The 22384-nt window shown below is 38.5% G+C and overlaps 2 protein-coding genes across 3 annotated transcripts; both read right to left on the bottom strand.

Annotated features, from left to right (window-relative positions):
- Positions 1 to 430: 430 nt before the first annotated feature.
- LOC104444293 (lysophospholipid acyltransferase LPEAT2) lies at positions 431 to 8145 on the bottom strand. The gene is made up of 14 exons (XM_010057950.3): positions 7320 to 8145; positions 6762 to 6942; positions 6579 to 6638; positions 5650 to 5813; positions 5475 to 5538; positions 4576 to 4644; positions 4291 to 4386; positions 3903 to 3947; positions 2465 to 2535; positions 1847 to 1913; positions 1381 to 1431; positions 1120 to 1230; positions 973 to 1020; positions 431 to 816 (listed from the first exon to the last, which is right to left on the bottom strand). Exons 1-14 carry the CDS (start codon positions 7871 to 7873, stop codon positions 646 to 648), a joined length of 1752 nt encoding a protein of 583 aa, XP_010056252.2. The 5' UTR covers positions 7874 to 8145; the 3' UTR covers positions 431 to 645.
- A 1389-nt stretch (positions 8146 to 9534) lies between these two features.
- Positions 9535 to 16053, bottom strand: LOC104444292 (CRS2-associated factor 1, mitochondrial). 2 transcript variants are annotated; one of them, XR_725382.3, is made up of 6 exons: positions 15423 to 16053; positions 12891 to 13018; positions 12342 to 12567; positions 12137 to 12264; positions 10932 to 11550; positions 9535 to 10157 (listed from the first exon to the last, which is right to left on the bottom strand). XR_725382.3 is itself a non-coding variant. In XM_010057949.3 (5 exons), the coding sequence occupies exons 1-5, from the start codon at positions 15982 to 15984 to the stop codon at positions 11329 to 11331; spliced, it is 1266 nt and encodes a 421-aa protein (XP_010056251.2). In that variant the 5' UTR covers positions 15985 to 16053; the 3' UTR covers positions 10682 to 11328. The 2 variants fall into 2 exon arrangements, 1 of the variants encoding a protein (XP_010056251.2); XM_010057949.3 differs by lacking the exon at positions 9535 to 10157 and having other exon boundaries at positions 10682 to 11550.
- Positions 16054 to 22384: the final 6331 nt, after the last annotated feature.

The following is a 22384-nucleotide window of genomic DNA, read 5'->3' as shown; positions in this document are numbered from 1 at the left end:
CACGAGCTGGACTCGAACAAGGGGATAAAAAGACAGGCCCATACGGAGTTGAAGATGGTAATAACATATTCTAGCTCCTGAAGGACCGGGTGTCGCAAAAAAGGAGATCTTACTAAAGACGAGAGGACAGCACATGAACGGGAGCAGCATAAGGGTCATCTAAGTTGTCCATTGGCATCTAAGACTCGGTCAAAATCAACTTTTAAAAGTAAGAATTCGAAGTTACCAGCCCAGGCTCTCTCTCCCTTTTGGTTCCCGAATAGAAACACAAGTATTTCCCTGCAACCACGCTTTCGTAATATAAATTACATGGCCATCGCGCTTTGCAACAGCCATGACTCCAGCATGTATTAGCAAACCGGTAGCGTCTTCCATCAAGAGTCACTATACTATATTTTGGTGATTTCCAATCGAGAGTTCCTAATTCCAGGATAAGGAAAAAACTATGTTGAAGGCAATCTCAAGACAAAAACTTGTATATCGATTTGATATAAAGTATATTCATGAAGTCCCTTCCTAGTAAGGGGGCACTGAAAAAAAAATGAAAGCACCCCGTTCTCTCTCTCTCCCTCTCTCTCAGATCAAAACCCATGGGAGCAGCAAACAATACAAACTTTACCTAACATGAAGCAAGAAAACCAATACTCAAACAATCTCATCAGCTGTTCTGTCACCAGCTTCTGACGAATCATCGTGCCATAAACAGTGAGAGAAGAGCACTATTAGGAGTGGGTTTCTTCTTAAGCAGGACATAAAGTCGTCGTTGCTCACCCTTCCATCACCATCCCCATCAAACAATTCGAACAGTTCGCGAATCTGAAAGAACACAGCAGAATGGCCATCATGTATAGGAAACAAAAGAGCAGGCAAAACACATCGCAAATTCATCAACAAATCCGTCTCGAAATATTTATTTGCTGATTAGCATTTCTAAATAACCCAAAAACAAACATCAGAGTGCCAGTTTGTTACCTCTTCCTTGCTCATATTCATCATGGTTACTCTAAGGCTATTTCCCAACTGTTTCAAAAGCAACGATGGTCCAAGGATTAGCCAAGAAGATTTTACTTGGAAACAATAGTACTGAAATTATATAAGGGTTGAAAAAGAAAGGCTCACTTGTTCCTCTGAGATGTAACCTCTGCCTCCTACATCACATTCCCGAAGTGCCAGTTGGCAGGCTTCTCTAAATAATGGTTGCTTCATAACATGAGCCGACCCAAATAAAAACTGCAAACACAGAAACAAATCATTCCGTTCAAATTTTAACAAGAAAAAGCCAAGTCCCGAGACAAATTAATAAACCTAGCATCTACTGATCACTTCCCTCAGTTCTAGAGGAAGATGTGCCCGCTATCAAAACTCAAAGGGAAAGATTACCTGCTTGAATGTGATTTTTCCGTAGTTATCCACATCAAGGAACCTAAATATCTGTCATCCAAAAAATTCTTATTTAATATGAAGACAATTGAAGAACAATAATCAACCTACAAGATAAATCTGAGTTTAGTTTCACTTTGGTAATCATTTTTCCAATTTTCAGTCTAAAAGTAGGGAGACTGACTCAAAAAGCACTAGAAAACTTTGCTCAAGCACAATTAAGAATACATTTATCTAACTTAACAACATAATTTTCTGGAAACTTGATGTCCCATGAATGTCATGCCGTGTATATTAACAGGTGCCAAATCCAATGCTTTAGCAAGGGGGTGGTATAAGTAAGTAAAACTTTAAAAGTCTGAAAATTTCTTGTACATAAAAGGTGAAATGAGCAAATGAGCAGAGAGGCAAGCACCAAGCTCCTAACACTGAAGCATCCATCTGGCTATGAAGAAAGGTCACTGACCTCTTCAGAAAGAGTAGAAGCTCTCAGTCTCAGGCCCCTCAAAAAGCCATCCATTGACACACGCCCACTGAAAGAGAACACTAAACAGTCAGGTTGCAGAAACCTTACAATAATATGACAAGCGGAGAGAATATGCTCATCAACATCTTAGCCATGTTTTCTGTTTCATTTTGTCACATTATTGACCAGAACTACAGTCACTAAATAGCAGTGGTCTAATGCTTAAAGATTAATAAATCAATAGTGCACTCTACAAAGGCGGCCCCAAGGGGATTAACTATGAGAAACCAAGGGGGTGCCAAACCATCTACAGAAAAAGCTCAAAACACAAAGGAATCCACACGTATTGAAGGGGAGAAGACTTGACAACAGAAGGATAGATATTTGACGCCAGAGGACAATATCACAGCAAGAAGGGAGGAGTTTGTCGCATGATGCTACAAAAGCAACATCACAACCTATCATGCATCATTCCTACTAATAAGCAAACTAGAAGAACAATGAACATTTCTACCAGAGAACCCACGGCTTGAATATGTAGAATATAGCCATTGCTAAAACCTTGAAAGAGGCAAGGCACTAGGGAATCAAATATTTTTAGGAAATGGGCAAGAGTACCTTGAGTCTGGATTCATCGACAGAAACTTATCCAGAAAGTCAACGGCTTCCAGGCTGCTCAAATGGAAGAGCTGAAACAAGAGGAAAAATAGTATTGTAAGTTAAATAATCTGTCAAGACCAATAATATTCAAATAAGAAATTATAATAAATTCATCTGGATTGATGTCTCATACAATATCTGTCATGTCCACAGGGTACCAACAAATATTACAGTCTAGCTTCAAACAAAAAGCCTGATCTTTCTTGTGGGTCTATATCTGGATTAACATCTCAGACAATACCTGTCATGACTTCAGAATAATAAATAAAGGCCAGATGACAAGGTTTTTCAATTTTATCCTAACCTTTTAATCCTATCAGAAAATTACCCATTATTTCAAATTTGTTTCAAATCTATCCTAGTCTTTTAACACCATTTGTGAGAGAAAAAGTTTTGTTAGATTCCTTCCCAAATTTCAATTTTGTCTTCTTCTTTTTCTTTTTTTTTATGCAGGTTCCCCTTTTTTTTATTTTCAATGTGGCAGCAAGACTGTTCAAGTAAAAACATTCTCTTATCATTTATTGCCTAATTATGCTAAAAGAAGGATATCAATTTAAATCTGAAGAAGGAATATTTATCCAATTATTAAGGGAGAATAAGAGAGAATAATTTAACCAATGCAAAATTCAAGGGATAATATTTATCTGGCTTCCTATCAACCATTTTTCAATAATTGAAAATACTTACAAAATTTATGTAAGAAGAAAAAATGAAAAGTTGGGTTAAAAAAATGGTCTTAATTGAATTTTATAAATATTTAAGAGTAAAGAAGGAAAAAATGGTAATTACAAGACAATTCTTGGCGGGAGTCTAGCCCAGTTATAGTATTTATATGATTTCAATAGTTGAAGATTATCCCGATAGAAGCAGAGAGATGGGGATAAAATTGAAAAAATGAGAAATGATGAGTATTTTATTTGCCATTTGGCCTAAAGAAGACTCATGATTTCCTCTCTGCCTCTCCAATAGCACCTTTTAATGGTTATTATATACGATAGAAGAAGCTCATATGATGTAAAGTTACAAAAACTGATTAAGTCATCACCAGATAATAGCCCTCTCCAGGTCTAATACAGAAAGAAGCTCCGCATAATATTGCATAAGAGCTCAAAATAAATAGATTCCAATTCACCATTCAAAATTGAGGGAGTTGATAACAACAAAACCACAATCCCAAATTTTCCCCACTTAAGCATTATAAAAGAATCATTTCATCAAGGGCAAATGCAGATGCTAGTGCTGTAGCTCCTGTTTACTAAAGATGTACATATAATGACAATCCATACAGGTAGCACAGAATCAAGACAAGTTGGTGACTTCTCAACTTGCAAGCATAGGATGACTTATTTATAAGAAATAGAAGAAAGACAGAATATCATCACATTTACGAACTTACAGATTCCACCTGCGCCATTTCAACCATATAACTCGAAGGCTTCCCCTGCAACATGTGAAACAAACATTTGAAAAAACAAACATGGGATGACTTGCTTTGAAAACTTCAATCTCACTTCTTAAACGGACAACTAAGATGCCATTGAAATTAACATATCATAGATAACATTCTTTAACTCTTTCTGCAGTCTATCTTGATTTATACTCCATACGTTTACAGTGATCACACCAAATAAAGCATCTTTTAGTTTGTTCCTATCACACAATTTCAGAAGACAAACATAATCAAATTTATGCACGATAGATCACTTAGACTAAGCAAGTTTTTGGAGCTTCTATTCTTGTTGTAAAGTTTCTATTGCCAATAAATCAGACTATAGAACACCAACCTGCTTTGACTCGACAGCTTTCATAAGAAGCATGACATCCCCATAAGAATGGGATGTTTGGGTGACGTTCAGAGCTGTCGCAATAGCATTGCTCGCCTGCAAGAGACAAATTTAAATTACTAACACACAGAAAACACACAAGAAAAAAATATGCTACCCTAGTCTAATATTCTCAAATTCCCGAATTGCTCCGTTTGCTGATAACACTAATTGGGGAGCTAACTTCTGAGATCTCTTATTCATCAACGCAAGTAAAAGGAAAATGATAAGCATGTTTATACTCACTCTCTTCGCAAAACGGGCAGCAGTTTCTTTCTGGTCCTCAAGCGGATAAATGACAGGAAGATATTCCACCTGATAAAAACCAAGAGACATCAATAAAAACTGAACAATAAGTTACAAGGCCTACTACTCCAGCTGGCAAGTATAAACAATAAAAGAACCTACATCATTACCAGTGTTGACAAGACTTAATTTTCCGTTATGAAATGACCCATATGTCTGCTAATTCAAGTTTCTTGATGTGTGGTAACAATATTTACTGAAGAAAGTAGCAGAAAGTATTGCAATAAATTGGAAACACCTCTCAATGTTTGAGAAGTTTGAGATGCGGATATATCTATGAAAACAAACCCACACCTAAGAACTGAATGAACCACCGTCCAAGTTGCCTTGGCATCATCTAAGCAGTCATTTCTTTCTCAAAAATTGAAACATAGATAAAGTGATAAAAATGTCAGAACAAAGTTAAAACCCCTACCCTTTTTCCTCCCATGACCACAAATGAACAGGTAAATTTCACAGGTCATCACTAAAACTTAGTGAAATTTGCAACGACGCAGTGATTTTGATTTAAATCACCCAATACACTAAACTTTCAATTCTTTCAATCAATGCACTTTGGCCAGATTCCAGCCTATTTTATTGTGAACCGCAAATTTAGCAATGACGTGACATCTTCAAAAACCATGTGTCCAGCAGGTCAGAAGTTTGCTGGAACAAAGACTGATTCTGACCAAAGTGCATAATTGCCGAAAAGAAATGAAAGTTAGTACCTTGAGTGATTGAAATAAATTTCAGTGAACTAATTGCAAATTCCACTCAACTTCAGTGGCCACAAATGGAACTTATCATGGATACACGAGAGAGAGAGAGAGAGAGAGAGAGAGAGAGAGAGAGATTACCTCCATAAAATTATGAAACTGAGTGAACATCCTGAACATGAGCTTTGCCAAGGAGATATTTCCCCTGTGCACAATCAAGGAAAAAACAAAATCCAAAGCCAACCAAAGTTAATTTGAATGATAAATATCGCAAACAGCACCAGGGATACAATTACAAAAGGAAAAAGAGCCTTACCAAGATTGATCAAAGTGTACATGAGGATAACGGACAATTACTGGTTGAATCGGGTAAGAAGGGATAAATGCACCAAGTTGAAATGAAATAATGACCCTTCCATTAGTAGTTGTTCCCTCAGGAAAGAGCATCACCCGAGGAAATCTATCGCAGGAAGCCTTTCTCTGTATTTAGAATTAGATCCCTAAACCATATTTCTGTATCAAATAGCTTGAAAATTTACTAAAGGACTGCAAATTTAGTTCGTAAAGCCATTAAAGACCAAAGAATTTGATTTACTATAATATTATAGGCATGAAATCCTTAAATTTGCACTATGAACTATGATGCAGTGACTGCACAAATATAAGAAACATAGTCTCCTTCGAAATTGCAATGTCCAAAGCAAACAAATAGATCTAAGGGATCAACAACACTCTTTTCAGTAACATAGATATTAGCTGCTCAAGGCAGGCAAACTACTGAGAGGCCTATAGAATCATTAGAACAATGAAATGTGAGCAAACATAAGTACCCAAACTTACATGGCTATCAAGAGGACGAATGAACCACAAAGAATATCAGACTATGACACAAACAGTCATGATTCTGTTTTTTACACATTTTAGTTTGTCAAAATGAATTTTATCATCCTGGAGATATCAAAAGAAAAAAGGGGTTTCCAATATGATCATGCAGATTGACAATGAGCACTAAACACAATGTGCCCTCCTTGTTGAGGAAGCATGCATAACAATAGTTGTTTTGTGACATTGAATGATTCACAACATAGAGTTCTAAAAAAATGCACAGGAAATGGAACAAAAGAGAAATAACAGCAATTGACTATCTCAGCACTGACTTAATAATCCTTCTTTACAATGAATCAGTAGAATGTTCAACGGATCATCACCTCAAATCAAGTTTCTTAGAGGATAGAAGCTTTTTACCTTTATTTCATTAACCGCATTCTTCCTTGATGAAGGAATGAATCTATTAACATATATTACCTGAGAACATAGAAAAATTACATCAACTGTTAAGTAAGAAAACACTGATAGTCGACCAACTACAACTTCCACATATTAAATGTGTGAAAAGCTCAAAATCAAAATGTAATGCTCCAAGATTACCTGCATAGCTCTGATGATAGTTCCGACAAAGGGTATAGAATCATGGGACTCGGCAGCAACCATGGTAGGGAACAGCTCATAAAAATAAAATATGGGATCGATATATGACACATGGTTTGACACAACTATAGGAGCAGTCTCCCTTGGAGCGGGTTTTCCTTTTCTTCTTATCCACTGGTAGCTGCAAAAGGTGAGACCCAATCAATCACCCATCAAAGATATTCAAACAACTGGAGTTGTTCGAACTCCAAATGATCACAAACTGTTACCACCCATAATTCGGAGTTCCAAATTCTCTCTGTATCAGGCATATTTCGACAAAGTCGGCCACTTAATATTTTTTCAAACTAAGTCGATCATTCATTTCCTCTCATAGGCCACAAGGGACTAAATGTACAATCTACCATATTCTAGCCAGAAAAACCAATCAGCTTAAAGATTCAAACTTTTTCACCCCTACCACAAAAGAACTCTCTTTTTTCTTGATGCAGCACCTAAAACGAAGTTCCAGAACGCTAGAGAACATCAAAACAAGAAAAGCGCAAAATCCGAACTCACCCAAATGAGAACAAGATAAAACGGGCGGAAATCCGGGTAACCCACATGAGCCGACACCTCCATCTGGGCATCGGGTTCTCCTTATCCTCCCAACCCAGAAGAGCCAGCTTGGTGGCGATGAACCCCACGGACAGGCAAACCCCGAAGATCACGAGCCTCACCAGAGCGATGGGCAGGCACAGCACGATCTTCACCACCTCGTAGACCCCATCGACCTTATCGGTGTGATTCAAGAACGGGTCGACGGTGCTGGCCGCGGGCACGGAGAAGCTCCCGGACCCAAGGAACTCGAAGGGGTCGGGCCTCTCCAAGTGGGTATTGCTGCCGTTGCCGTTGCCGTTGCCGCCGCGGACGCGATTGTTACAGTTGTGATTATCACCGTTGCCGTTGTTATGGCGGCGGTGGTGGTGGTTCTGGGTTCTGGGTTTTGGCTTCCGAAGGTTCTGCTTTGACGGGGGTCCGTTGTCGTGGTGGATGGTGACGATGGAGTGCGGGGGATCGGACGGGTGGCGCCGAGGGGAGAGGAGAGGGGAGGCCAGATCTTGGTTCGCCATCGACAGAGCTCCGGAAGACCCGGGAGGGGATGGAAGAAGAAGATTCACGCCGAGAAAACAGAAGACCGAAAGAGAGAGAGAGAAAATGTGGGAACGTGCAGGAATTTCGAACACCAAAACGAAAGGTCGATGGAGAGAGAGAGAGAGAGAGAGACAGATGGTGAGAAAGGTTCAAAGGTCGAAACTTTATGTTGGGTGAGTGGCGAAAAGCATCATGTGGCGACATCTGGGAGGGAGCAGAGCGTGTGGAGATAATCGCATTGATGATGGCGGGGGTGGCCGGAGGGAAAGAAATCATAAAAATTAGGGGGGGAATATTACTTAAGATATTTCTTTTGGATAATATTTTTTTGGATCTGGTTCTCTGCTTTCTCCTACCCTTTGCTGTCGTGGGTACTGTGAATTTTCCCGAGAAATTTTTTTTGTTTTTTTTACAGAGGTTGGGAAAGTTTAGTTGGCTACCTAGTAGTTTAGTTGGCTACCGGATGTTCCGCTGCTGTTACCCTTTCTCGCTCGGGAAAATTTTGCACTTTTCCGAGTGAAAATTTGTCAAGAGAAGAGGTGTGGCCACCCTTCCCCCTTTCCAATATGGAAAGAAAATGTGGGAGTTTGAATTCACACCTTCTTAAGAGTTAGGAAATTGAAGAATTAAATTTCAAGTGTGGGTTTCGACTCCCAAATTTTACGATGAGGTAAGGCGAAAGTCTAAAAGTGATAATTAGAATGAGAGTAGAGTATGACCGACAAAAAAAAAAAAGGTGTGAGTGAACCATTAGGCTCGATTCAGCATTTCAAATGGGCTTTGGCCAAATGTAAATAGCATTTGACTCGTTTTTTGTTGAATTTTGAGGAAATACAATTTAACGGTGGGGTGGAGGAAAGTAATAAAAATTAGGGGGTGCATATACTTAAAATATTCTTTAGGATAATATTTTTTGGATCCGTTCTCTGCTTCTTTAGCTGTCGTTTGTACTTGGAATTTTCCCGAGAATTTTTTTTTTCCCCTAAAGGACCGGAAAGTTTAGCTGGCTACCTGATCTTCTGCTGATGCAGCAGGCATGCTGCATGTGGGTTTGATCGCGATCTCGGCCTTTCTCGCTCGGGAAATTTGCACTTTTTCCGATTAAAAATTTGCCCACGAGGAGAGGTGTGGGGTGGACCATTAGCTGGGATTTGGATTGCCTGTTATCGCTCTAATTCTTACTAAGATTCTTTATTATCTAGTGGCTGTCTTAACCTCCTCGATTTTCTCTTTCTAAGATATCCTTTTTTTTTTCCGACGTCCTTACTCCCAGGTTCACTGTATACACAATTTCGGCAAAGATTACGGGTGGACGCCGTTTCCAAGAGAGGAAAAATCATTTTTTTCATCCATGATTGTTTCCCCGTCATGCAAATTGTGGAAAGTCGGCGAAAAATTTCCCTAAAACAGTTATCCTTCAAATCCACCTGTCTTCTGGAAAATTAGTCATCTGAAAAACATTTTCCTTAAAAATAATCTTACATGTTACTAACAAAAATAAACCAATGAAATTCTTTGAACATAAAAGCGTTCTCAAACTATTCACTTTTTGCGAAACAAATGAAGCCAGACATTACCTCAGGTTACTTTTTCGAATCGGAATAGCTTGTGTATTGAAGCAAAGGGGCCTTCACGTAGGTGATGAAAACTTCTTATGCAGACTGCTTATTGGGAAATACTCCAAGCCCAAGCGTGGACCCGACACCATTGCGGTCGGCATAAGCCGACACGTGATTTCTCTTATAGCCGGAATCAAAATAGAGTAATAATTTCAGAAAACGATAGTTTAATAGCACCCGGCAACGTCACTGAAAAAGATCGTCGCACCACACGCTTTCTCGTGGGAATCGATCCAAGGCCACAAGAGCGTGCTCTGCCTTTTTTGCAAAAGCCCTCCTCCCTGATGGAGAAACGTGGCGGCATTACTGTAGATGACGCTGGCCTCCCTCTCTCTCTCTCCACTTCCTCCTCCTTCCCTCGATTCTTGTCCGTCAATTTTCCTCCGTGTGTAGCGTCTCGGAAGACGGTCGGCACGACATGCGGGGCTCCACCACGTCACCTTTTCGCTTCTTTTCGTAGGCGGACGACGGATGAAGAAATTAGCCCGACAGGACTTGGGCCACTTCTCGATTCTTCTCCGTCAATTTCATTGTACTGTTCTCTCCGTTCGTTTTCCACCACATGAAGGAACGGATTTGGAGAGGCAATTCGCACGCTTCGTAATCCAATTGCGTTACAGCAACAATTCACCACTGCGTCCCCCTGGAAACGAAACACAATCGGGAGGCCTTTATTTGAAAAGATTACTAAAAAATCCTAAACCTATTGTAATTGTGTCAATTCAATCATAAACTTATTTTTTTATCAATTGAGTCATCAACATTTTACAATTGTATTAGTCCAATCCATCCTGGCCAAATTGGTCAACACAATAGACTAAAATAGGTCAACTTGTGCTAAAGTGACCGCCAACCAACACCAACGATAATTCTTTAGTAATATTTTATTTTTTCAAATTATTTTATTAGTCTTTGATCTTTTTCTTTTTTTTCCCTCTTCCCTCCTCCTCCCTTTGGCTCGCCCTCATCCCAGGACCAGCCAGCCCTCCCCTCTAGCTGGTCGCCAGAGCCAAAGGAAAGAGGAGGGAGAAAAAGGATAAAAGATTAATTAAATTATTTGGAAAAGATTAAATATTATTAAAAAATTATCACCAGTAGCCACATTAGCATAAGCCGCCAATTTTGATCGAATAGACTGAATTGACATAATTACAAAAAATTTATAACTCAATTGATCAAAAAAAAATCAGAACTAAATTAGCATAATTACAATAGGTTTAAGACTTTTTTTTTAATTTTCCCTCCTTATTTTCCTACAGCTTGCGCGCATTTTCTTTCGCAGCCGTTGTCGTCCTCGCTCCTATTTCACTACTCATCTTGTCATGCAAGGGCGATTCGGCAACAGTAAATATATACAATAAATAGGTTTAAGGGCTCCTCAACACACTCTAGTATCGGCGCGGTCTAATTAGTTTACCAGTTGCTGACGCTGTCTGCTGAAACTGACGGTCGAGATGCATGGGCACAGAAAAGCCCAACCTTAGGACCAGAGCCCGGAACCCACCCATGCCTATGCTCTTGAATTGTGAGAAGCCTTTTGCTACAGTACAATCCATCCTTTCCGGTTCTCGTTTTTCCCTTTCGAACCGAGATTGAGCATATCAGTAATCACTTGAGAAATATCCGGGAAGTTTCCTGGGACGCGTCTCTTTCAGTCCTTGCAAGCAACCCAGAAGCAAGACTTTGCCTTCTGAATACACTTTCCTGATACAAACTCAAGCAACCCAGAAGCAAGACTTCGCCTTCTGAATACACTTTCCTGATACAAACTCAATCTGACACAGCAAATGCATAGATGGCTCTGCTGAGTAAACTCAGGAATTTGACGACTCGTCATCGTCACTCGAGCTCAACCACTGCTCATTACTGCTGCTATCCGAGATACGAACACCCTCAATGCCATCAAGTGATTTGCCGTTTGGATTTTCATCCCATTCCATAGGGAACTGTACATCCTCCAGAGGCTTATAGTCCTGCCCTCTCCACACAACAATCTGTTCCTTCTCAAATGTCACAAGGATGCAAGGAACTAGGTCCTACATAAAAAAAAGTCAAACATTATTGCCAACGTATTATACTGTCCCCGTGCATGTCAGTGCTGTCATCTGTGTGTCCTGATGATAGCAGCAATAAAGAAAACAAGGTTGTGGAAATTTCTCAAAATTGGTAGAGGAGACTTCCTCATGTCAAATAGGAACATATTCCATTAAATAATACCCTTCTTTTTGCATAGCTGACTGTTTTGTACAAATGCTAGTCCATTTTCGCACAATGCAGACACTAAAAAGTATCTGAAGGAAAGAAATGTCAAACAAGTATTCGATACACTATCCATGTGATGAAGCATAAGTGCTATAACCCAAGCAATAGTTAGAAACACAAGGGCCATACTGCAATAATCAGAAACTACAGCATGGAAGGGCAGCATTCATATCCTATTTCTTGCTAAATGCAGTAAAATAGCCAGTAGCCGAATCATTTAGCATAAGGTTTGACATATTTCTATACAAATAACATAAATCAAACAGATACATACATAGAGACTTAAATAAAACGCCATACAAATGTAAGGAACAGGAACTGGAACTGATAAGGGAGACAGAAGGGATAAGAAAATCTTACCCTAAGTTTGCATCCTATTTTCTTATAATCGCTTTTCTCAAGTCCGCGGCAGTCTATCCGAATGAGCTCATTGGTGAGAAATGCATCCCTGACCATTGGTACTAGACTGCCATAGTAGCCATTTTTGGCTGCATTTGCAAAATGACTCAGAAACAGCATTTATAATGGTCAAACGAACCAAGAAAATACGAGAATAAAGATGTACCAAGCTTTGTTAGCGCAGGCACAGCTAGTCCTTTTTTCCTCATTTCCTTGGTTTCTTCGATGCTCAGGCCCTCAATCGTGGTTTTGATCAACCTGGGATATATAGGTTCATGGGGTTTCCACAACATTAATGGTACTGCAGGCCTTTTCTTGGAACTATAGTTTCTACCTCTGTACAAAACAAGCTGACCACCGTGTCTATGAATTATCTTTCCAAAGGTTTTATCCTGAAACGTGCAGATTCAACTTGGATTAGAAGTTTTGGTAAAGAAAACAAAAGACTTGTGTTAGAAGATCCGATCTTGACAAGGGTATATAATCAACTAAATATAAAATCATAAACATTGAAGCAATGAACATATATGCGTCACTTCTTACGCAACGAATGGTTTATGCCAAATTTCACCATAGATATAGGTAATGAAGTTCGTCCAAAAAGAACAAGAATCACCCAGATGATTTAATGAAACAAGAAACCAGTGCACAACAAATTGCAGTCCAGAAAGAACGATCCAGTTTGACTAAAAAAATGGAGTGAAACACAAAATACCTCCAGCTGGAAGCAAACATTTTTCATATCAACCGTTGGGACACCCATACATTTAATCCTGACTGCCTCAGCACGCCTCCAGTGATTATGGATATCATTCAACATGTTGTGAGTTAAGCCATCTCTCCCTACATAAGGATACACAGACGCCAATATTATGAAAGCAGCGGTATGCATTGAAAAGTTTTTCACTTGAAGTACAATAAAGTAAGGTAGTTGTAACATCCAAAAAGCAAAATGAAGAGCACTGATTCTGACTGGCTTGACTTGAATAGCAAATAAGGACCAACTTACAGGATATAAAATAAGGAAACATGCTTGAAAATCAAGTTTTGTCCAAGTATATGACAATTGAAATCTATTGGGAGTGTACAGCACAAGCCCAAAATTTACACTGGGGGAGATCAAGAGAGAGCCCAAAATTCGAACCTATCAATCCACCCAATTGGACCCACCTTCACTCAGTACATGCCAATTAGGAACACTAAATGACATCAGGTGTAAGTACATCGCTGAAGGTAAAATGCTGACAATCTCTCGAAATGCCATGACAGTGATGAAGGAGAAGACAGTGAATTTTCTCTACCATCTATTGGGAAAGACCATGAGGAGAGCTGCTGCAGTCTCATCAAATGAATCAGACTCTGATTTGGCTCAGTTATGACATGTGTTTGGGACATGTGAATGAGGTAGGTATGTCATTGTTGAGTGAGAGGGGGCTGTTGAACAGTCAGAAGATAGGGAAGTTGGACTTGTGTGAGCCTATATCTTAAGGACGCAACATCGAATTAAATTTGGTCCAGCTATTCATTCAACCAAGCAACCTGTTGAATAAATTCATTATGATGTCTTGAGTCTATCTCCAGCTCCTTCGAAAGGAGATGCCTCATATATGTTGACATTTATCGACAGTGATTAGGTGAAGAATTAACAGAACAATAAAGTAAAATGAGATTATTGAACAAGATTTGATAGGTAATAGTCAACAAATCAGTCATGAATAGCTAGGACATTGAGGAATATTCAGAAAGACATTTAGAGAATCGGTGTGATTCTAGCTCCATTCATTCCATATGGAAAAAGGAAGCAAAAGCATATATCACACACACATCAAACTACCAACACCATCGTGTTTATTTTGTTTTTATCTTTATTTTCTCAAAACAGAACCAACACACATCCTAGTCAAACACAAAAATTAGTCACAAACAATTAATACAACAGAAGGAAAAATATGCTTTTGGACCAAATTTCTCGATGCGATAAGTAAATTTACAAGAGTTATCCTGAAAAGATAACACGGAAAAAACTTATAAAGCTATGACCAGCACAATTCTATCTTCAATTTAATCTCCCACTTTTTGAAAACAACATGCTTGTTAAACTAAACTTGTAAAATGAAGGTTGATACTGAAAGAGCCAGTTATTGTTTCCATCTAACAACAACTCTCCATTAGATATAGAATTCAATTTTTTTCCATTTGTCATAATAAAAGACACTAGAACTGGGGATGGTGATATTCAATGGAATCACCTTTGTTGGTTCAGCTCCACCAATATTTTGTCTTACACACTACTTCTCTAACAGCAGAAGCTGTTGCACCTTATGCATCAACAAGGTGACACAAAACTTATTTTATCAATCTTGTTATTGGCTTAGAAACTTAACTCTCTTCACATTGAACTAAGGCCAAAGGTCCATCACCTAGACTAACATATGCAATCTTAGATGCTGGACCCAGTGTGAAGACACTCCAATAAAATGTAGCAATCTTAGATGCTGGACCCGGTGTGAAGACACTTCAATAAAATGTATCCCCTTGATGATTAGTTATTAGTTATTTTCACACACAACAAGAAAATGTTGTCCTCTGACCCCTGAGACCCCACAGAACTCCATGACTCAAAGATCTTTGACAGTTCCTTATCTCACTAAAAGGATATGATTATCAGCTATATAGCCCCTACCTTTTTTAATGTCCTTTTGATCATTAAATCTTTCAGGTCTGCATGAATTAAGTATTTCATGAAGTATCCTTCTTATCTGCATGAGTCTGACTCCTTCAAAAATGATTTTTCCATCAATCAACTCTCATTCAAATTGAAGTATCATGCTGGAACTCTGGTCCTTTGATTTATTCCAGAAGGGGAAGCCAGAAATCCAAAGCAGCACATTCAAATTTCCTATTTCCTCATTAAGAGATAAGCTAACTATATTCCAACAAAATTAGGTCCGACGGAAGAAAAATATTGATTTTATCTACAATCTAGCATTTGCTCCACATATTCTTTGCATCGAGTCAGAATACAACATTGAATATAAAATTCACATCCTGTATGAGTCTAAACTCCGTCATTGGATAAAACAGAAATTCATCAGTAGAAGCAAGAGAGTACAGGATGCAAGCAGGAAGTGTAGAGACCAAGCAATGCTACTTAAATTCCAGAGTGCACTCTGGAATATCACAAGCAATTCAACAGTCACTTTACCACATCAACAAACAATCCAACCACAACTTCCATTTCCGTTACCTAAATTAATATGCCTTTTGGTCCTGTGCCTCTGACACCTCTCCACCAGAATCTTCCTCTCGGCCCCGGTGAGCGGCTCCCCCTGGATACTCTCCCTCATCGCCTGCCTCTTCTCCTCCAGCTTCGGGTCCTCGGCTCCCTCCTCCACCGACCTCGCCCTCCGGTCCGCCGCCGGGGCGCAGACCCCGGTCCACTCCCGGTTGACCCGGCCCGGCCCGAACGGGGAGTACTTGGGCTCCCTCAGCCCGATCGGCCGCACGTTGGGGCTGCTCTCCGTGTAGCTGAACCTGAAATCGAACGGCAGGTCCGACTTCACGGCTTTGATCTTGGTCCGGTCGAGCGACGACGGGGGACGGTACGGCGGTTTGGTTTTCTTCTTCGACGGAGGTCTGGGGCCGGGGCCGGGGCCGGGGCTCTGGGGATGGAGCGACGGCGGTGGCTCGAAGGAGTAGAGAGAGCGGAGCCTCGAGGAGGAGGAGGCGGCGGCGGAGGAGAGGAGGCGGCGCGTGGAGGAGAGGAAGAGGGGAGGTGGCTTTTGGCGGGAGAGCTTGGTGAGGATCATTTCTAGGGTTTTGGAGGTTTAACGGTTGAAGAGGAAGAAGAAGACGAAGCGGAAGAAATGGAGGCGATGGGTTGAATTTCACGGTCGATGTTGAGAATTTGAAAAGGAAATTGGGCCTATTTGGAAAAGAAATGAAGAGTCGAGTCCTCCTTTGCAAAAAAAAAAAAAAAAAATTTGAGGGAGGGGGGGGGAGTGGGAGGAGAAACAATTATATTTTGTTGGACACCATACATGGGCCAAAACTTAGTAAGCAATAAAAAAGATTCACGTTAAGTGATTTCTGATAATAAGAGAAGAAAAAAAAAAAAGTCAAAAATAACTTCGTTGATAAATCATTAATAAATTTAAAATTTAAAATTAAATTGATCAAATTAAAAAGTTTATAAATTTTTTTATTTATAAAAATTTAAAATTGAATTAACACATATATGTTATAAAATATTGCGTTGCGAATATACAATAGAAAAGAGATTGAGAAGAGAAAGCAAATGAACACTAGAGATAGTAGAGAAAGTTAGATATTTCACGTATTGTGATTGTGTTATTCTATTGTACATCAAAACTAAACTCCTATTTATAAGAGAACAATAATATACTTATCATTAATATCAATATATCGAATAATACATGTACTGAATAAAAGAGATGAACATTCATTGTATAGAAAGATGTACTTAGAATATATGTTATAAATGTGCCATAATAAGTACATTAGAAAAGATGAATGTTATGAATATTCATTCATGTATTTTATAACACTCTCTATTGAATATTTATTGTATTCATTATGAATGTGCATTGAATGATACTACCTCATTAAAAATCTTAAATCGGAAAAACTAGTGGGACAAAAACCGAACAAAAGAGAAAAAAAGTGCAAAACACAAATGTTATGATCTCACCCTTTTATTGATAAAACTTTAAGCCGAAAAAACCTTGTGGGAAAAAAACCGAACAGAAAAAAAAAAAAAAAAAGAGTGCAATGCATATATAACCACTGTTGGAGCTAATCAATATTGCATCTTGTGAACTTGATGCATACCAATGCTGCAATGCATAGTTCATAATATCTCCCCTCAATTGAACCATATAACCACTTCTTGGGTTAATTAATATCGTATCTTAGTTATAGAGTCAAATAAATATTATATGAGATTCATAAGCATCTCATAACCATATGAAAGAACAATAAAAAGTAATACATTTAAAGCAAAATCATCATTCACCAATCTAATGCATCATCAAAGTAATCAAAAGTCCTAAAAGAAATCAGAGATATCTAAGGACACATTTGCTACTTCAGGAGCAAGAGGAGTCCACCAACGGAAATATTATTGGCCTCAACAATGGTTATGGCAGTAGGATTGATTTCAATGGCATTGAATTCACCACGTTTGTTCATATTATTTAAAGATGCCAGGTATAGATCAACAAAATATTTTGGCGTACGACAGGTATGTGACCAATGCCCAGTCATGCCACAACGATAACAAATACTTTCATTAATCATCTTCTTTGCCTTCTTTTCTTTGTCATGATTCAAGCCCAAATTGGATTTCCTAAACGATTAAATTTATTGTCATCCCTTCTAGAATTATGTTCTTGTCTGTACTTATAGCCCTTAAAATGGCCAGCATTTTTCTCAAAGTTAGCATGTGCTTCAAGCAATGCTTTTGAGCCAGTAGGTATAAGATTATGATTTTTTAGCAGTAATTCATTAGTTTGCTCAGCAGTGAGAAGCACATAAATTAATTCAGAATATGTGGCAAGCTGACATTGCTAGTATTGCTGTTACAATGCAATATTGAAGCAATAGAAGGTGGAGAAAGTTTTCTCTAACAATTTCACATCAGCGAATTTGATATCGCATAAAATAATATCAAATAAAGCGGAATTATAGTTAAACACTGATTTAAAATCTTGTAATCTAAAATTTTGCCAGTCATATTGTGCTTGAGGGAGGATAACAGTCTTGGTATAATTATACCTATCCTTCAACTTCCTTCACATTTCCTTCATAGGATTTGAGGGTCTCAAATGGATAAATATTGAGTGTGTAGGCCCTCATGCAAATGACGGCTAATAAAAATCAGCGCATTTACTTTATTTTTTTCATTTGAGATTCCATCATCTGTAATTGTATTAGTAAAACCTTGCTGGAGGTGCATTTCCATGTCAAAGCACCATGATAGATAATTCTTTCAACTCACTTCCAGGATGTGGAATTTGGGCTTTTCAATATTTGTCATAATCCTTGCAAAAATAAATCTTTAAATTAATTAAAAGGATTTCCAAATATCCATCGCTATTTTAGGAGCAGAATGATACTTTTAGATTTGAAATTTGGCTTCGAGCCAAGAAAAATAAAAATAAAAAATTGATAGAAGAAGATGAAGTATAGGTTGATTAATAAAAAGAATATCCACCTTGCAAAACTTACTTACTCAGTCGGTAGATTTTCATGCTTGCAAAAATTACTTACTCAGTCGGCACAAGATCTTACTTAGCGTAGATAATGTGTTGTAAAATATTGCGTTGTGAATATATAACAGAAAAAAGATTGAAAAGAGAAAGCAAATGAATACTAGAGATAGTAGAGAAAACCACATATTTCACTATATTGTGATTGTTGTTCTTCTATTATACATTAAAACTAAACTCATATTTATAGGAGAACAAGAATGTACTTATCATTAATATCAATGTATCGAATGATACATGTACTGGATAGAGGAGATGAACATTCATTATATATAACCACCGACCAAGGTGGCGTGGATGGTAGGGCCTTGGACCTCCCCGGTGGAGGCCAAGGAGATGAACATTCATGGTGATAAGCGTGACGTCGGGGTAGTGATTTCGCTAGCGTCACGGGGTTTACTTAGTTTCTCCTGTCCAAAAAAAAAAAAAAAAAACATTCATTATATAAGAAGATGTACTTAGAATATATGATACAAATGTAGCATAATAAGTACATTAGAAAAGATGAATGTTATTAATATTCATTCATGTATTTCATTCATTCATATATTTCATAACAATATAATAAATTTAGGATATTTTTGGTAGTTTTCTCTTCTTCTTCTTTTTTTTTTTATAATTCTTTCCTTTAGGATGATGGGATCTATAACCGATTTTTTTTTTTTTTTTTAAACAAAATCTATAACCGAATTGAGAACGTTACCTTTACATCACTCATTACTTCACCAGATTGGACTCAATTTTATATTTCAAGGTATTAGAGTAATTTAGAGGGCGGAAACCAAAATTCAAAAGTTGGTTTTCTATATAGTAAAGATAGATAAATAGATTGAATCGGTGTTTTTCATTTTACCACCTCCCGGGTTAATAAATCAACATATTTTTGCAATATCTTGACTTGTAATTACTAAATAAATTTTTATTATTTATTCTCAAGTAACAGGTTGCACTATTCAACTAAATTTATTAAAAATCTATGTGTGCATCACAAAGATTTTATTGCTAGTTAAAAGTGAAAGGATATGAATTCTTGAATGATGTAAAGATAACTTCTTATATCATTTTTGGAAGAGAGTTTCTGAAACTTGCCGAACTCCGATAGAATCTTATTTCAGTAGAACAATATCACCTTTAGGAAAAGTGCATTGCACCTTCTCATAACCACCGGCACCAATTTGGAAACACGTACATCATTTTCTCACAAGTACATGCCCCATATTTCTCTCCATTATTGTAAGTAATGAATTACAACAAATTAGATCGGATTTTGTAGATTTTTCTTCTACAGTACCTCAAAGTGACATGAGGTTGTAAAGGATTCAAGGACCAATTATCTTTTTGTAGGGGTCCATAATTATTTATTTTGGCTTTTTCACCCCATATTGTAGGGTAGATCTCGAAAGACACGCGAAAGAAACGTCACTCTCTAAGTTGTACATGTTGACTTTTTTTTTTCTTACAAGTGTACATGCCACATGATTCTCTCCCCTTGTGTTGTGACTATGCTGTGTGCATGTTTGAATAGAGGAGAAGACTGTTGTTTTTGAATGGAGGGTTGCATTTTGTATCTTTTGTGTTGTTTATGGTGCCATTCTTTGCTTTCACTTCACTTGGTATGATGAAATTACAGGAACTCCTGTAGGTCCAGAGAACGCTCATTTGCTTGGAATGGACTCAAGGGATGCACATGGTCCATGTCTAAGAGCCAATGAGTCATTCTTTGTCTCTAACGCGCGTGCTCTTTCATTCGTCATGTCCATTCTCATCCATGGCCCTACAAAGATAAGCTCATCATTTCAAGGGCACAGCTGAAACTATGAATCCAAATCAAGTGAATAAATAGCGTGTTCAGTCAGTCAAATTGGATAGGGTCCCATCAGGACTTGCCCAATTTAATGAACTTTTGGACAAGCCGAGTTCATGCGAATCAAACTGTTCTCGATGCAGTTTCCTGCGAATTTCTACCTCATTTCAAAAGAGACATCGCAACTCTTTTCGAACCGTTTCTGGATATGCCCTAAAAACTCAAGATCTGGAAGGTCAAAGCACCCCACAGCAGTTTGAAGCACCTCGCAATAGCTTCCTAAAAGCTGTCCCCCCTCAATTTTAAGGCGAGGCGGAGACCAAAAAGCGCATCATTGCGCGGCCACGAGAACATATTGAAAGATGGAATTCTCAACCAACCCTCTTTTGAAAAGATGGCCAGGAAAGATATGTTTCCATGTTTAGATCGAGTACTCCACTGCTAGAAAGTCCCATTTCTCAGCCCTTTCCAGCAATTTCTCTAAAAAGCCCACCCGGCCCTTTCCCCGCCCACGCATTGGCGCAATCATTGTTCATCATTGTTAGGATAACAGGGCTGTCCAAGCCTAAATAATCTTTCCATTTTGCTAGCCCTAGTTTTTAGAATTTACCAAGGTAAATGGACAATCTATTCTCCTTCCATAGCATTACTGAAATTCAAGCACGATGCATAATTTTCATGTCTTACATCACATTCGGCAACATAAGACAGAGTCATTCTAAACATAATTTCATTCAAACATAATTGAGTTCAAAACCGATAGTGATAGGAACCATGCAATATCCCTCAAAAAGCAAGAAAATGATCAAGATCGCCGTTTGGTAAACATGTGTAGAATTTATTGGTCTCCCTTGGTGAATGACGTAATTCAAAGTGAGAAGGAATCAAATAAGTTAATGACGATACTCCACTTACATTCTTTCTACTATATTCATAATCAACAAATTGTCACATTAAATCGCACCTAGCAATGATAAAATGAAATATAATATATACATGAATCTACTTCATGATAAGTCAAACACCACTTACACCCATCAACCCCTCCAGAGTGTTCCCAAAAGTTCTGACCAATGGAAGCAAATCACCCCCCAAAAAAACTGGAAAAAGTAGTGAAAAAGTAAAGAAAGGCCTTTTTGGCCAAAGGAAAGTAGACACCTTTCGAAAATGCTCTCGCTACGAATCATGAGTACCCCACGCCTCCCACTCACGGTCCCTCCAAAAGGACCTCCCTCCACTTTCCATTCATGGCGTTCATGAGTGTTCGTGAAGTATCACCACTATGACCTTACAGAAGGGCATGCGCAGATCCATGAAGTGAGAAGTGGGCAAGATCCCATTCCTTCGATAGGCGCTGTGTTTTGGTGGTAATTGGAGCATGACCACCTCTTTGTGCCCATCACATGCACTCTCCTTTCCTCCCCTACCCACCTCCTTTTTGGGCCTATATAAGTGGGCATCGCTGTCTCACTTCTCCCCCATACAGTCAATACCCATCAAGCTTTGAGGCAAGTTTGCCATTGATCCTTCCCTTTTTGTTCCTCTCTCTCTCTCTCTCTCTCTCTCTCTCTGTTTAAGGTCTTGATTAGGATGTGATTAGGAAGTGTTTTTGTTCATCATTGGTTATGACATGCTTTATTCAAGGCTTCATCATGTCCCTGACATGTTTTAGACACTTAAACCAGCTGCCTCATTACTTCATGATGGTGTTTTGCTTCACTTTTTTAACTCAATGCACTTTCCCTGTACAACACCAAAATATCAACTGCTTCTGCCGTTTGGTTTCATGAGATTAGGGTGAACAAAATCTAAACCCTTCACAGTGCCAAATACGGCTCAAAATGCACAACAGCGTAGCACCTAAAAAAAACTAATGCTCACTATCCACTGATCTAAATCTCACCGAACTCGGGCTAGAATGTATATACCTAGCTAAGTTTTCAAGCGGGTTGCCATGATTGACGTCGATGAACGAGATTATATGTTTCTGACGTCTGTATTTAGAATGATCAGCCGATTTTTAGGTTCCCTACACACATTTTGCACATTCAGAGCGATCAGCTTTGATAAATTGATGTGTCTGCTTGGATTGATTCTCTTTTGTTCTGCGCTCTG

Source organism: Eucalyptus grandis, chromosome 5 (assembly GCF_016545825.1).
Source record: "Eucalyptus grandis isolate ANBG69807.140 chromosome 5, ASM1654582v1, whole genome shotgun sequence".
NCBI lineage: Eukaryota > Viridiplantae > Streptophyta > Magnoliopsida > Myrtales > Myrtaceae > Eucalyptus > Eucalyptus grandis.
Note: the sequence above shows the minus strand (reverse complement) of the source record. Positions and strands in the feature narration are given on the sequence as shown.